Source organism: Aquarana catesbeiana, linkage group LG03 (assembly GCF_042186555.1).
Source record: "Aquarana catesbeiana isolate 2022-GZ linkage group LG03, ASM4218655v1, whole genome shotgun sequence".
Classification (NCBI taxonomy): Eukaryota; Metazoa; Chordata; class Amphibia; order Anura; family Ranidae; genus Aquarana; species Aquarana catesbeiana.
Window position 1 is genome coordinate 598768941 of NC_133326.1, and position 16349 is coordinate 598785289.

Consider the following 16349-nt stretch of genomic DNA (forward strand, 5'->3'; position numbering starts at 1 on the left):
CATTCATCCATGTCTCCATATTTTATTTTGTTCAGACACCCCCCTAGCATTTCTGGCTGTGGCCATCTTGAGTAACGGCAGATGATTCATTTAGCATTTACTTCCAGGAATCCATCTGCCCTTAGCTCAGGCAGGAGGGCGTGCTTAGCTTTGAAAACTCCTTCTTCCTTCCTGAAGACTCCTGGCATTTATGACATAATTTGCCTAGGCCTGGAAACCATGAAGAATTGTAGAAAAAATAAATTAAAAAAAAAAGTAAAATATGACATACTTTCCTATATATTTACTGATGCTAGCAGCATAAGGAATAAACATAGTCAGTGTTGGTTGAGATAGTGAAGTTCTGCTTTAATCCCTCTGCACATTATTGGATGTTTGAAGCAAAGATGGGTTAATTTTACATCAATTTAAATCACTTTGGAGTCCCATCTTCCTTGCTGCATTTTTTTATAATGTGAAATCTTCATCAGTGCTTGTGGCATTGTATTGTCCATGATAGGATGGTGGAACTGGAGAAGCCAGTACAGGACCTAGTGGTCTACCAAAGCTACATTATCTATTGTGGACTTACCAACCCTTATTAGAAAACAGTGGGTGCACATCAGAGGCGGCTCTAGGCTTTGTGAGGCCTTAGGCAAAATGTACACATGAGGCCCCACGGACTGGGACGCTCCATGATGAGGCCGCTATTCCTCAGGCTGCGGGCAGTGTCTGATTTGTCCGTCAGCTCCTAAGCCACAGAGTCCCAGTGGGGGTAGGCGGAGCCGCCGGCGTCAACATCAGTGATTGAGAACAGGCAAATTAGGAGGTCGTGAGGCCCCTGTGAGTGTGAGGCCTTAGGCGACCGCCTAATTTGCCTAATTAGAGAGCCGCCTCTGGTGCACATGTGTATAGTCCTTTTTTTAAAAAATGTCATAAATACAAAGCAACAGTATAGTATTTTTTTCTTTATTTTCATAGAAAACAAAACACAGAGTATTCTGGTTATAAAAAAAAAATCATTTGACAAAGTATGTGAAATTTTTCCTAAACAGAAAACCAAAAAATAGACGTGAATTCAAATGGGGTAGAGTGGATTAAACCTTAGCAGGTTGCTCTTTTAAAAGGGAAACCCTAATATCTTCAGAACAAGTAAGGGTGGAGCCGGCGCAGACATAGAGGGCAATCCTGCATACACACTGCACTACTGAAGGCCCCCAGGAATCCTGAACTTACAGGTATAGGATAAACCACCCACCCAACCTATCACCAGAATAAAGGAAAGGGGTGGTCAGCACTCAGGATGACATCCAAAATAGTATTTCTTTATTAAATGCATGTACAAAGCTGTAAAATAGCCTACACGTTTCAGACGTTAGTCCTTAGGCACGGCCTGTCATGTAGTAGATGTGACCAATCCTTTGTCAATGCAGACTTTCTAAATGTCGATATTTGCATAGGGCTAGGCATTGCCCAAGTGACAGTATTTGGGTCTGGTGATAAGTTTCTTTTCTGTGGGTATGGAAGCAGGACGTGGCACCTTCTGTAAAAGCATTTTTGTTGCTTTACTTGCTATCAGGATATTACATTTTTAATCTAAATAAGCCAGGATGTACTTCAGTGACCATGGGAAATGTGGGGCACATGTCAACATTTCCCACCAAAAATGCAGAAACATTTTAACCGCTTGCCGACCAGCCGCCGTCATACTGCGGCAAGTCGGCGCGAGCTGTCGTAGCTATACATCAGCTCCTTTAAGCAGGATAGCACGCAGGCGTCCGCTGCACTGCAGGGGTGCCGATGCTTGTGGCCGCCGGACGCGATGACCGCCGGCCACAAGCAATCGCGGGCACGAGAGGCAGAACAGGGACGTGTGTGTGTGTAAACACACAAATCCCTGTTCTGTGAGGAGAGACAGATCGTGAGTTCCTCATATGAACCATGATCTGTCATCCCCTCGAGGTCAGTCCCATCCCTCTACAGTTAGAACACACAGTCAGGGAACACAGTTAACCCCTTGATCGCCCCCTAGTGTTTAACCCCTTCCTTGCCAGTGACATTTAAACAGTAATCAGTGCATTTTTATAGCACTGATCGCTGTATAATTGTCAGTCGTCCCAAAAATGTTAGTGTCCGCCGTAATGTCACAGTCAGTCACAATAAAAATGATCGCCGCCATTACTAGTAAAAAAAAAAAAATGCTATAAATCTATCCCCTATTTTGTAGACGCTATAACTTTTGCGCAAACCAATCAATATACGCTTATTGCGATTTTTTTTTTTTTTTACCAAAAATATGTAGAAGAATACTAAACTGAGAAAAAAAAAAAATTGGAGATATTTATTATAGCAAAAAGTACAAAATATTGTGTTTTTTTTCAAAATTGTCGCTCTTTTTTTGTTTATAGCGCAAAAAAAAACAAAAAAAAAAAAAAAAAAAACGCAGAGATGATCAAATACCACCAAAAGAAAGCTCTATTTGTGGGAAAAAAGTGTCAATTTTGTTTGGGTACAGCCTCGCACGACCGCACAATTGTCAGTTAAAGCGATGCAGTGCCCATATTGCAAAAAATGCGCTGGTCATTGAGCAGCCAAATCTTCCGGGGCTGAAGTGGTTAAAAGAGCTTTGCTGAGAGGTGTCTCTCTACAACACACAATGGAAGTGGTTATATTTACGTGGATACAGGCTACCAAACTAAGGCAGAGATTTCAGTTTTTTGAGGCATTTTAAACTTGTTCCTCACAAAAATTCTAAAACTGCTGAATATATTGCTTTAATAATGGCAGAAGTTGCCAATGAACTCTGCACTATTGGGGGTTATCAATGATCAAATCCTATCTAGCAATGCAGCAGAAAGTTATTTATTAATGAATTTATAACTCAATAGTCCTGATAATATACAATCTTTCACCACCCATTGGCACATAAATTTCTAGCCTTTCTTTACTTGAAAAAAAGCAAACATTTTAAACTTGGTCAGAGACATTATAAACAAGCACAGTTCTACTTCTGATCACTAGTGGAAATTAACAAAAAGCTATAAAGTAGACTTTGACTTGCATCGGAGAATGTCTGTCTGGTCAAAATCTTCTCATGAGGTCCATTACCTTTACTAAAGCTTACTTACCAAGCTTGCACCAACCACGAAAAGCCACCTCAATGTTTACATCCTTCGGGCAAGCTTCTTCACCTTATATAAAACCCAAAGGAAATCTATGGGGCTGGGAGATGGATTGGCTACTTCAGCTTGGGGGTTGGAGGCAAAAAGGTAACAAAGCTTTGCTTAAAGTGGAGCTCCACCCAAAAGGGGAAGCTCCACTTGTTCGCACCACCCCCCCCCTCCACTACCACATTTGGCACTTATTTTTTTTGGGGGGGGGGTACCTGGTTTTCATGATAAGTACCCGCTCCCCCGTAAGATTGCCATTGGCGATCTACAAGATCCCCCCCGATGCCTTCTGGGACACACACAGATCCAGAAGACGGCGGGACCATTCAGAAAGCGCAGAGCGACTCCTGAGGGCTTCACTGATGATTTCCCTACTTACAATACCAGCACCTGCACCTAATTCACGAATCAGCCTGGGGGTGCTGACATCACGGGATCCCTGGACAGGTAAGTGTCCTTATATTAAAAGTCAACAGCTGCAGTATTTGGCTTTTTTTTACAGACTGAAGCTCCTCTTTAAACATGTTCTTACCCTTTAAGCCCGGGGTCGGCAACCCGTCAATCATGATCTACCTGTCGATCGCAGAAAGCCAACAGGTATATCTCGATCAGGGCTGTGCCAATGCTTCCCCCTGTCTCCGCTGGCGTTGCTCTCCCATCACTAGTAGAGAGGAGCGAGAGGCAAAGCCGTGCTGGAAGGAGAGCGGGACTGGGAGGTGCTTTAGTTACCTGTGCAAGTTAACTAGCAGATGATTGGTTGTTAGGCGGTCCAATCATCAGCTTGTTCACACTTCCCTATGTGAACCACTGGGAGTATCAATACAAAGTTAATGACACCCACAGATCGGTTTGCATATCGCAGTGCAAACTGTCAATTTGGACAGGAATCAGATTCGCATTCGGACCTGCATGAGTTTGGTTTGAATGCGATGCGACTTCAGCCATATAATCTGTATGGCTGAATTCGGATCGCACAGACATCACATGTGATTTGCACACCAGTGTGGTGCGAATCACATGCAATGTCTGACATTGCAGCAGTGGGAACCGGCCCTTAGTGTTTTTATTGAATGCTTTATTTTTAAAGGACGATGCCAACACCCCAAACCCCCCTCCCGCCGGGGATCTTTGATTTCCTACATGTTGCCCAGGTAGATCTCAACCTCTGAAAGGTTGCCTACCCCTGCTTTAAAGCGGGGGTCCACCTATCTATCGTTTTTTTTTCTTTTGAGTTCATTCACAAACTTTTCTTCTCAGCATTACATACTCACATATTGTGTGTAATATGTCCGCCTGTGTCAGATTTCGTCGGAAAGAATAACTTATATTATTCACTGCATGCCGTTTCCATCTTCATTGTGGGCATTTGAAGCCCACAAGCATTTATTTCCTGGATGTGGTGAATGCTGTGCTCCCAGCATTCACCGCTCATTCCCGCACATGCTCAGTGGCATCCTGGGAAGCCTGAGACTAGCTCCCAGGATTCTGTGCGGAGTCTGGGAGAGGCTAGAAACACGCCTACTCCCACAGGAGAACCAGGAAGTACAAAGAAGAATAGAAAAATAATAGGTAATTACGGCGATTTAAATTTTTTTAAACGGCATGTCAGCATCTAGGCAAGGAAGAGAATACATACAGATATTGTTCAAAATTTGGGTGGAACCCCGCTTTAAGCTTTAGCCTGGAGAGCAATCTCGTGAATGACGTTATGGATGGTGGTGTCATTGGCCTTCTCATGCTACCCATGTGCATCATGGGTTAAATTTAACCACTTCACCTCCGGAAGATTTACCCCCCTTCATAACCAGGTCATTTTTTGCGCTACGGCACTGCGTTACTTTACAATTGCGCAGTCAATTATTGATGGTATTTGATCTCCTCTGCAGTTTTAATTAATTTTTTGCTAAACAAAGAAAAAAGAAAGAACCCCCCCCCCCCCCAATATTTTTTACTTTCTGCTACAAAACCTAGCCAATTAAAAAAAAATTTAAAAAGTCTTCATAAATTTAGGCCAATATGTATTTTGCTACATATTTTTTGGTAAAACAAATCCCAATAAATGTATACAGGCAGTCCCTGGATTACAAACATCCAACTCCTACTTACAAATGGAGGGAGACAACAGAAAGTGAGAGGAAATCTACCCCTAGGAAGGGAAATTCTCTCCTGTGGGAGAAAGGTGTCTCCACTGGAGCTTTATCACCAATCCTTGTTTCCACAACAACCCAAAATTTTTCAAATCCAATTGTCACCGAGACAGAAAGTGAGGTGGAATCTTCAGAACAGGGGCACAGACAGCAAAACAAATGTTACAGGGGTGATAACCCTTCCCTATGCTATCCAAAAAACGTAAAAATATTTATTTTGTCTGGAACTACACTTGAACCTGTTCCTGTACCTGTTCCAACTTGAATACAAATTCAACTTAAAGCAGAACTACAGTCATTTTTTTCAACTTTTCATATATTAAATCTTCTGCCCTTGTTGTTTTAATTTTGGATATTAAAACATTTTTTTCTGCCAGTAAATACCTTATACAGGCCACTTCCTGTTTCTTGTCTGGTAAAAAGCCTAGGATTATGACATCACACACAACTCTCTCTCTCATTCTGTGAGAGTTTGCCAGGAAGGGAGGGGAAAAGAGTCATAAGAGGGCCAATGAGAGCTCCAGAGCTGGAGGTGTGCCTCTGTGTGTCTGTGTAAATCCAGGAAGTGAACAGGCATCAGCTTCAGCTGCCCACAGTTACAATGGCTGCAGCCAGACTTGGTGGAGGGAGATTTTTGCAGCATATTTGGCAAGTACAGAATCACAGTATATATAAAATAATATGCAAGTGGTTGGAGGGAAGCTTCAGAATGGCAAAGATGTTTTATTACATATTATGTGAGCAGACTGCAGTTCCTCTTATAAAACAAACCTACAGATCGTATCTTGTTTTTAAACTGGGGACTGCCTGTATTGATTGGTTTGTGCAAAAGTTTTTATTTATTTTAATACTAGTAATGTGATCAGAGACTTATAGCGGTACTGCGATATCGCGGCGGTCTGACACTTTGTAGGGACCAGTGACACTAATACAGCTATTAGTGTTACAAAATATGCAGTCACTGTATTATTGGACACTGGCTGGGAAGGGGTTAATCATCTAGTGCAATCAAAGTGTTAAATATGTGCCTAACCAGTGTTTTTGTGTACTATGTGTGCTGCTTTTACTAGGGGATTGCCTGCATCGCAGGGAAAGAAAATCCATCACATCCCTGCTGACAAAAAAGAGCTCTGCTTTGTTTACATAGGCAGAGCTCTGTTCTGTGTCTCTCCTTGCCGATCAGTGGGTACCAGTGGACATCTATTGGCCAGCAACTGCTGATCGGCTTGTGCATGTCTAATCACAGCACAGCCACGGCAATGAGCACACGCACCCCCTACCCAGAAGGGCTGGATCACATACTTTGTATGGAGGACATTTAGGCCTCTACCACAGAGTCTGCTCTGATCAGCAGGGGATCTGTGAGCAGATCCTGCGCTCATTGGGGCAGAGCGGGAGGATATCACCTCCGTGCCCTCTCAGTTTATGTAGGGGGCAGACCTTGCTAAGCACTATGGGCGGCCAGGTGTAAATGGACTTCGCCGTCCGTTTACATCAGGCTACCTCCAATCCGGTCTGTCAAAACGGAAAAGGACACAGTTCTTTTTTATTTTTCTTTTCTATACGGACCTGCTCAGACCCAGAGGTAGGTGGGTGTAAAAGGAGACAAGTCCGTTTACATTCACTTGTCCATAGGGCTCCAAGGACCTTACAGATCTGATCAGAACACCGTGTGAAAGGGGCCTTACTTCTGTTTTAAAGAAGTAAACATCTTAAAAGTGTGGCGCTGATAACGTTAAAATATGGCAGTCTATCTCCAAGTACCCCCATGTAAGGGTCACACAAATATTGCAAATCAGCCACATAGTGATCCCATCAATAACTGGAGAAAACAGACAACGGGTACATTTTTGTGAATGCTTTTATGATTGATAAAAACTTGGTCAGAAAAGCATAATTGTTGATAATGTACCATTGAACAGGAAACGGAATATTCCTTATAGTTTCAAATATTAGGAAGCTTATAGTTGCTATAAGAAGCAAAATAATAAATTATAATGAATTCCAGATATTGATCTTCCAGGTCCACCATTCTCTTCTGTGTAGTGAACACAGGGGGTCATATGCTCAGCAAAGGTGCCATTCAGCAAAAGCCCTGCATTTTTTCTCAATGAATGCAAACCATTCTCTGATTGGTGGAGATTGTGAGGTCACTGCCCTGCTTCTCCACCTTGTCCAATCAGAGAACGCCTTGCATTAAACTGAGAAAAATGCAAGGCGTTTTGTGACTGATGCCAGTGCTGATTGAGTGACCCCATGGTAACTATGCAGCTGCTTGGCACAGGATCTGGAAGACAGCAGTGGTCACCGTAGTAGTGACTAAAGTAATTCTCTCACTTCCACAGCGGTTCCACAGGTATATGGCATCTGCATACTTACATTGGTTCAAGCTGGACCTGGAATTCAGCTTTAAAATTGCTGGCCGATACTGAAATTAATTTCTTTCATTCGTTTCTTTCTGTGATGATTCACTTTACAACAATCTGATTACAGAAACTTTCAAAACCAGTCATCTACAAACTGGTTTTCTTTAAATATCTTAGGATGCAAGTCATATGCTTAGACAAGGCTATTTATCCATAGTCAAAAAAATATAAAAGGGTCCAGTGTGATTTAGAGGTTAAATCTTTCACATGTAAATTGTAATGTGCAGGTAAGGGATATATTTGCAACATATTTTTTATAATGTGGAGAGGACAACAATAAATCAACATGATTTAACATGACCTCAACATTCCCTGTAATGTTTTTTATGGGTCTCATAGACATTATATGGCAGTCTCCCAATACCAATGTTTATGGCTAGACTGGGTATTGATGATTGTCTTTATGACATCTTCCCATGATTCTATTCTTTGCGAACAAATCGGCCAGGTTGGACGACCCTGAACAATCACTAATTGTTATCCCTAAAATAAGCTGACAATGGGACCATCTGGGTGCTTTTAGCCTCATCCACCTTTATAGCCTACAGAAGAACAATAGTGCAACCAAGGGGGCTAGCCTAGACACTGATAATAAGAGCATACATCCATGTCCAAACCTTCAGTAATGTCAATGGTTAGCCTAATTTTCCTGTCTTCAAAGAAATGATTAACAACTCCCCTGCCACTCCAATAAAAACCTAAACAAAAACTTAAAGTGTTATTAAACCCACAACAGTAAAATTAGTCTGTATATGAAGAATGCTTGTTATACTCACTGTGGAACCTAAGGGGTTTGTATTGCGTAAAAAGACTGTTTGATCATGTCTTCCCTGATCCTCCCTTTTTTCCCCAGAGTCCCCAATCCATCTGCTGATAGAACAGAGCCTTGGGGCAACTCTGCACATGCTCAGTTTGGTGTGTATTGCAAAAGAGTTTTTTGTTTTGTTTTTGAGGGTGCATGTGATTAGCACAGGGCCAATCAGTACTGTCCAGAGGGTCAGGAGTCATGCAGCCTCATAGGATAATGGGAGGAGAATGAAAACTCCCCCTGCAAGCTTTAACCAGACACTGACAGAAGTCACAAGACTGTTATATACTGCTAAAAATAGCAGTTTCTATTTACTAAAACTATTGCATTTCCATGTTCTGTGTACTGTGGGAGACCAGATATAATGAATGCAGGGTCCTGGGTTTAGTAACACTTTAAAGACAATGCAGGATATTTTACTCAATCCCATTGTGACCGGTTCTGAATAATTTTTAAATGAAGCTTTAATGTTCATTCCATTCAATTTTATTGTCATTTTTTTCCAGATGATTTCCACTTGTTATTACAAAAACCTAGTCTAAAAACGGACTGAAAAACATTATAAAATGTAATGAAAATGGATTAAATTGGGGTGAAAAAACGGACTTTACTCTCTAAACACTACAATGCAGAGAAAATAAATCGGACACATCAAAAGTGCATTATGCTACAGTTTTAAAACAGAAATGAAACATTGTTTATAACCATGTGCATTAGCACTTATTTTGTTAGTTCATCATTAGTTGCTGTCAATGACCCACAGCAAGGAACCCCCCTTTTTGGACTTTATTTTAACTGCATAAGTCATTGACAGCCCAGTCAGCGTAATAAGCACATGTGTGCTTGAGAGTGAACTTTTCTTCACAAACTCAGGGTTGCCAACCATCAGGAAATTCAATGATTTTTACATCAGTCTATGAATTTACTGATGCCGACATCTGAATAATCCAAACCGAGAGCCACTGTTCCGTCAAAGAATAACTACATCAGTATGCGCTACTGAGACAGAAGCAATTCTTTGTGTCTTCCTCTCTCCTTGTCGTAACGTTCTCGATATTACCTCCGGATGAGATCCAAAAACTATAAACTCTCTTTAAAAGGCATGAACAGCTGCATATTGCTGTTTTGCAAGTGACAAAATGCCTCTGTGCAAATAATAAAATGTTACAGGGAAGCAATGGATAATCCTCTCCATTTTGTACTTTATAAATATGTAAATAATTGGTATCTGGGGGTGGGATGCAGGATGGTTAAATAATGCTTTGATAATTCTTTCCAAGAGCCTGCCTGGTAAGTAACCACTTACAGTCTATCTACTGTGCCTCGTGAAATCACAAGAAAATATACATTTTAGAAGCAGTTTAAAAAAAAAAAAAAAAGAAGAAAGAATAATATATACACCACAGGTATATAAATATCACCCATATATTAAGTGAGAATGTAAAACAAAACAAAGCACACACAATTTTTTACCAATCACGCCAATGTACTGCAACCCAAAGGCTTAATACATTCTCCCTTTTCAACAGCATGCCAGTCAGCCATACCCTGTGGAGGCAGCCATGTTACAGGCTGGACTGATATTTCAGTAAATGCAGCATATAAAATTGCAAGAAACTTCAATGAGGTACAAGGTAGAGAGTGCCTCACTACTAAAAGATGCCATCTGAAGGAATTTTGTAAAGTTCATTGAGAACGGATGATATTTTGATTCAGAAAAAAATGGCTGCCGGCAATCTGTATGGACGACAGATCCACTTTGAGATCTCAGACCTGTCAACAGCAGAGCAAATCTGCTTACCCTCTTCTCATGGCCTTTGTCCTACCTGGCCCAAATGCCTAGTCTCTTCCTTTTCCCTAAGCATCCATCAGGAAAACATTTATTTATTGTGTCTCAGGATTTGATTGAAAATAAAAAAGCTTACAATTGTAAGCAATCACGGAATGACCTTCTGCCTTTCAGGAACAGAAACCGCTTTTCTTAAGAAGGTCCACCAATGAGAGTTTCCTTTTTAGACTAAAGGGTGTATCTGGACAAGCACAAGGGAGAAAGCGATACTAAATGAGAAAAGCATTATGGGAATTGTGAACGATTCCAAAAAACGAACATTATATAACTAACAAAGGGCAAGGGAAGCAAAACGTGAAATCAGCATTGATGACCTGTCTGCAAGGAAAGATGAACAAACTGCCTGTTTGCATATTTACAGCAATTTGGCTGAAATGTCCTCTTCTTGATTCAGGCAGCCAGGTGCTCTCTCCTATTACATGGAGACAGACTAATGGATAATATCCCAGCTCTCTTCCTTAGAGCTTCATTAGGGAGTGTAGGCTGGTGGAGGCTGGAAAGGATTCATGACATCATACTCTGCAGGGTAAGAGTCAGCTTCCATCTCTGACAGCAGCTCCAGAGCCTGCTCTTCCTCTTCTGTAGGGTAGTGGCGCAGGAGATTTGCTGCAGTAGCCAAGATGGATGCTCCACCAGCACCAGCCACCAGGTAGAAACTGACAGCAAAGGTGACGTAGACTTGGGAACCATGGTACTGCTTGTGCTGCTGCTGAAGGGCAAGTATAAGTTCTGAGGCCCAGTAGCAGAAGCCAATCACCGTAGCACATTGTAAAACTGTGAAAGAAAAAAAAAACAACACAGGAACATCATTTCTGCAGTTTTTACATAACATTTTTGGGGCTGGACAATTCACAAGAGTCAGGAGGTGATGAGCCAAAAAGGTGGCAACTAGGTTTTTATTTATTTACTACTCAGGTTGATGCCAAATAACATGTATACATTTTCCTGAGGGCACCATCCCTATACACATGCAATCTGGTCTACTCTCTGTCTACTGTCAACCTGAATACAAGGGTTCAGAGAGAAGGAGAGAGCAACATAAATAATGTGACTTTGCATGTGCCCTTCAGGGAATACCACACACTAAAATTAAAAACATTACTTTATTACAAATATAAAAAACAGCATTAAATCAGAGGAAAACATTAATGCCACTTTTCCACCAACAGGAAACACATATCACATCAAAAGTTAAAGATATTATAATTACACATCTTATGGCCCTAATAAGGCATCATTGATCTACATGTTTCGCCAAAAGGTTAGCTTCATCAGGATCCAATGACCTTAGATGTGACTGTGCAACGCTCGTGAAAGAAAGATCTTCACATCTACCAGCATGTGTTATCCATAACACAATTCTGTAAAGAGCTTGTGATTATCATAGGAAATATTTCATATGATGTTAGCTGCATATATCAGCAGTCCAGCACAAATGTAAAAGAAAAAAGGGGGACAGATTTGCCTATGCCCAAGAATTCACATATCACCTAGGTACACAATTAATTCATTCTTAAGCTGGCCATAGATGGATTGAAATTCGTCTGGTTCAGCATGGACCGGCCAAATTTCAATCCATCTATCGCCATTCCTGTTAATGAGAAGTCAGTCTAATGATTGTCTTCTCACGAACAGGAATCTATTGAATGACTTCTCATGAATGGTCTTTTTGGAAGATTTTTGTTCGATCAGGGCTATAGCACTGATCAGTTTATTCTGACAGCAGAGTAGTGCCCACTGTCAGAATACAACACAGCAGGGAGGATTCCTCTCTCCACGCTTGTGTGGATGGGGGAATCCAATCTGTTTTTACCTATCAACCCTATGGATGATCAAAAAGCAAAAAAACAATCCTTGTATGGGCAGCTTTGTGTAATTTTTCTTCAGGACATTTTTAAGACTTTCTATGGAAAACTTTTTTATTGGGTGGCTGCATTTATAAAAAAATATATGCAGCTTTGTAATGGGTACTATACATGGATAAAACCTGCAAATGTACTATACAGTTTGGAAAATAATTATTTGATCCCCTGCGGATTTTGTAAGTTTGCCCACTTTTCATAGGTGTATTTTAAATGACAGACAGAATATCAACCAAAAATCCTGAAAAAAAAACCCCACATAATACAAATGTTATAAATTGAGTTGCAGTCCCCTACCAACCAACAATAATTCTGGCTCCCACAGACTGGCTACAGTATGTGCTCATGTGGTACACAGATCAGTCCTGTCTGTCAATTTAAGAAGGTGCACCTAAGGACAACTCGTTATGCGTATAAAAGAATCTCTTTCTTCCATTCAAACCTCACCATTATGGGCAAGACCAAAGAGCTGTCAAAGGACATCAGGGACAAGATCGTAGACCTGCACTAGGCTGGAATGGGCGACAAGACCATCAGCAAGAAGCTTGGTAAGAAGGAGACAACTGGTGGAATGATTATTTGCAAATGGAAGAAATACAAAATAACTATCAATCACCTTCAGTCTGGAGCTTCATGCAAGATTTCACCTCATGGGGTAAGGATGATAATAAGAAAAGTGAGGGATCAGTCCAGAACTACACAGGAGGAGCTTGTGAATAACCTCAAGGCAGTTGAGACCGCAGTCACCAAACAAACCATTGTTAACACAATACGCCAAGTGAAATCCCGCATCACCCACAAGATCCCCCTTCCCAAGAAGGCACATGTACAGGTCCATCTAAAGTTTGCCAATGAACATCTAAATGATTCAGAGAAGGATTCTGTGGTCAGATGAGACCAAAATTGAGCTCTTTGGTATTAACTCGACTCGCCGTGTTTGAAAAATGCTGACTATGACCCTAAGAACACCATCCCTACAGTCAAGCACAGAGGTGGAAATATTATATTTTGGGACTGTTTCTCTGCTAAAGGTACAGGCCGATTTTGGCGCACTAAAGGTGCCAATGGATGGGGCCATGTATTGTAAAGTCTTGGATTAGAACCTTCTTCCCTCAGCCAGAACACGATGGGTCGTGGATAGGTCTTCCAGCATGACAATGACCCAAAAAATATCGCCAGGTCTCCAGACCTTAATCCTATAGAAAATTTATGGAGGGAGCTGAAACTTTGAGTTGCCAAGCGACAGTCAAGAAACCTTAAAGAGTACCTCCACATTTGTTGAGAAAAAAAAAAAAAAAAAAAAAACATTCCCATCTGGGTGATCTATGTGCATTACAAGGGTTTTAATAAACATTGTTGCAAATTCTTACCTTTTGTTATTCTGAAGAAATCCCTTTGTGGTTGTCTATGTTCATGTACTGAGCGATTTTAAATGGCAGTGGTTTCATAAATCATCAACCAGCTGCTGCACCTATCTCACCAAAAATTACATTTTTGTTGCAGGGGATGCCTGAAATCTGACTTGTATCTTAGTGTAGATTTCTGGGAAAATCAGTTAGCCAATCAACAAGCAGGAAATTACCTTTATGGGGGGGTGTTCTGTATACCATCTGTGTACAGAACACCTCCAGGTAGCCATATCGCATCGCATACTACAGAAAATGACAGCACTGCAGATTGAAAAAGAAAGGTAATTTTTAAAAACATTTATTTACCATTTGACTTGTGTTTTTAATTGTATACCGTACACTATATTATTTTATTTTTTTTTTTGCTATTTTTTTCCCACAAAAGTGGAGTTACCCTTTAAGGATTTAGAGAAGATCTGTAAAGGCCCGTACACACGATAAGAAAATCGGAAGTAAAATTTCGTATGACAAACGATCTGCCGATTTCTGATCGTTAGTATAGTGCTTTCGACAGCCGATTACGACTTTTCGGGCGACAAAAGCTGAAGGTGCAGGCTATAAATTTTTTTATCGTACATGAACATAAAGTCTGATTTTCGCTTAATTAGTACAGTTTTCAGCGGAAAAAAATTGTAAGAGCAAGACTACACATGCTCAGAAATGAGAGAATACATACAAAACAATTCAACACATCACATTACTTCTGAAGTTGTATTCTGTCGTAGGAAAATTTTCATTAGGTGAGTAACCCCTTTACTTTTAATATGAAACTAGCATGCAACAAAAAACTGACAAATATTCTTCCAATAATCTGATCGTGTGTACGAGGCTTTGAGAAGAGTGGACCAAAAAATCCCTCCTGAGATGTGTGCAAACCTGGTAACCAACTACAAGAAACGTCTTACCTCCGTGCTTGCCTACAAGGGTTTCCCCACCAAGTTCTAAGTCATGTTTTGTTTGGGGATCAAATACTTATTTTATTCACTGAACTGCAACTCAATTTATAACATTTGTATCATGTGTTTTTTCTGGATTTTTGGTTGATATTCTGTCTCTATGATTTAAAATACACCTATGATAAAAAAAAAATGAAAGACCCTTCATTTCTTTGGAAGTGGGCAAACTTACAAAATCTGTAGGGGATCAAATAATTATTTTCCCCAGTGTGTGTGTGTGTGTGTGTGTGTGTGTGTGTGTGTGTGTGTGTGTGTGTGTGTGTGTATATATATATATATATATATATATACACACACACACATATACATATATATACACACACACACACACACACACACACACACATATATATTATATATATTTTGTTATTTATTTGTTATTGCAATAAGAAAAAATAGAACAATCATACCTGTAAGAATGTGAGCAAAGGCGTAGCGGCGTGTGATTTTCAGAGCTGGGTGCTTGGGCCCAAAAACATCAAGCAGGAATGCAGTCATACTGCAAGCAATGCCCAGGAAGCAGAAGCCAGCAATGACACGAAGGAGAAGTATAGTCTGACGGTTCATACAAAACTCTGCAAGGACATGAAATAAATACCTTCATTTACAAAATTATTACCTATTTAAAGTACACTAAAACCCTTTTTTGAAGCACACCAGAAGGTTAAAGGATATGTAAAGGTTAGTTTTAAAAGAACAAAAAAAAACAAAACAAACATGTCATACTTACCTCCTCTGTGCAGTTGGTTTTGCACAGATTCTGCTCCTCCTCTTCTCGAGTGCCCCATTGGAGAGCTGCTCTCCCTCGGGGCACTCGTGTGGGCGCAGACTCCGTGTCCTGCTGCACTAACAACGTGTGTGTTAGTACAGCGATCTGTCAGGTTTTTTTTTAATTTAGCCTGCTGGTTTGAACAAAAAAAAAACCTTTATGTGTGCTTAACATTGTTTAAACAACCTTGCACCAACAACAACTTCTCCTGAGAAGGTTCTAAAAGATATTTAAAAAAATTTTTTTAAGCATGCTGTGTGAAAAGGAACACATAACAGAGCGGGGTTTTCTCAAATTATTCTTAAAGAGTACCCAAACAAAGACAAAAACATGATCTATTGCAGCTTGTTAGTCCTTAGGCTTTCTTTTTCTTGACATGGTAAACCTGTGAATAACACACTTTCTTTCCCTGGGTGGCTACACTTACTCCTTCACTGTCTCTATGAAGGGAGCCATGGTGGTCACCCAGACTGGACTTCCTCTCTTCATCCCCATTACATGAAGGATTGGGAGAGGAGTACTTTATGGAAGGCTGATAACATGGTTTATGTTTAGCTCACAAGAAGTAACAAGCACACTGCAATTCTGGCAAGATCAACGGGTATTTTCTGTACTTTCTGAAAATGTTCTGAGCTTGGAAAAAAAAAAAAAAATACTGCAGCCATCGCATCTAAGGAGTGGCAAGCTGAAACAAATTCAAGTTTTGTTCTTGAGTTTAATTATCCTAGATGCCCAACTTTAGAATACATAAAAAATGAAATAAATTATTGCAAGATAGAATTGCTAAAAATCTCGTTTGTTAAAAAAAATAAAAAAATCCTTCCTTGGCATCATAAGTAATTGCAAAAATTACTGAGTTATTGCCTGGTAACTCAGGGCTAAGAGCTGAAATGGTCAAACTTTATTCTTCCAGTGCTGCTTTCGGTGTACATGTATATACAGTATCTCACAAAGGTGAGTACACCCTCACATTT

General features: G+C 40.5%; 1 protein-coding gene across 1 annotated transcript in view; it reads right to left on the bottom strand.

The window, feature by feature from the left end:
• Positions 1–934: 934 nt before the first annotated feature.
• TMEM127 (transmembrane protein 127) overlaps positions 935–16349 on the bottom strand; it is a 30359-nt gene continuing 14944 nt past the window's right edge. The window contains exons 3-4 of the mRNA XM_073622061.1: positions 15017–15181; positions 935–11153 (exon numbers count right to left, since the gene is read on the bottom strand). Of these exons, the coding sequence (XP_073478162.1) occupies positions 10849–11153; positions 15017–15181 (470 nt within the window). The 3' untranslated portion in view covers positions 935–10848. The remainder of the gene's footprint in view (positions 11154–15016; positions 15182–16349) is intronic.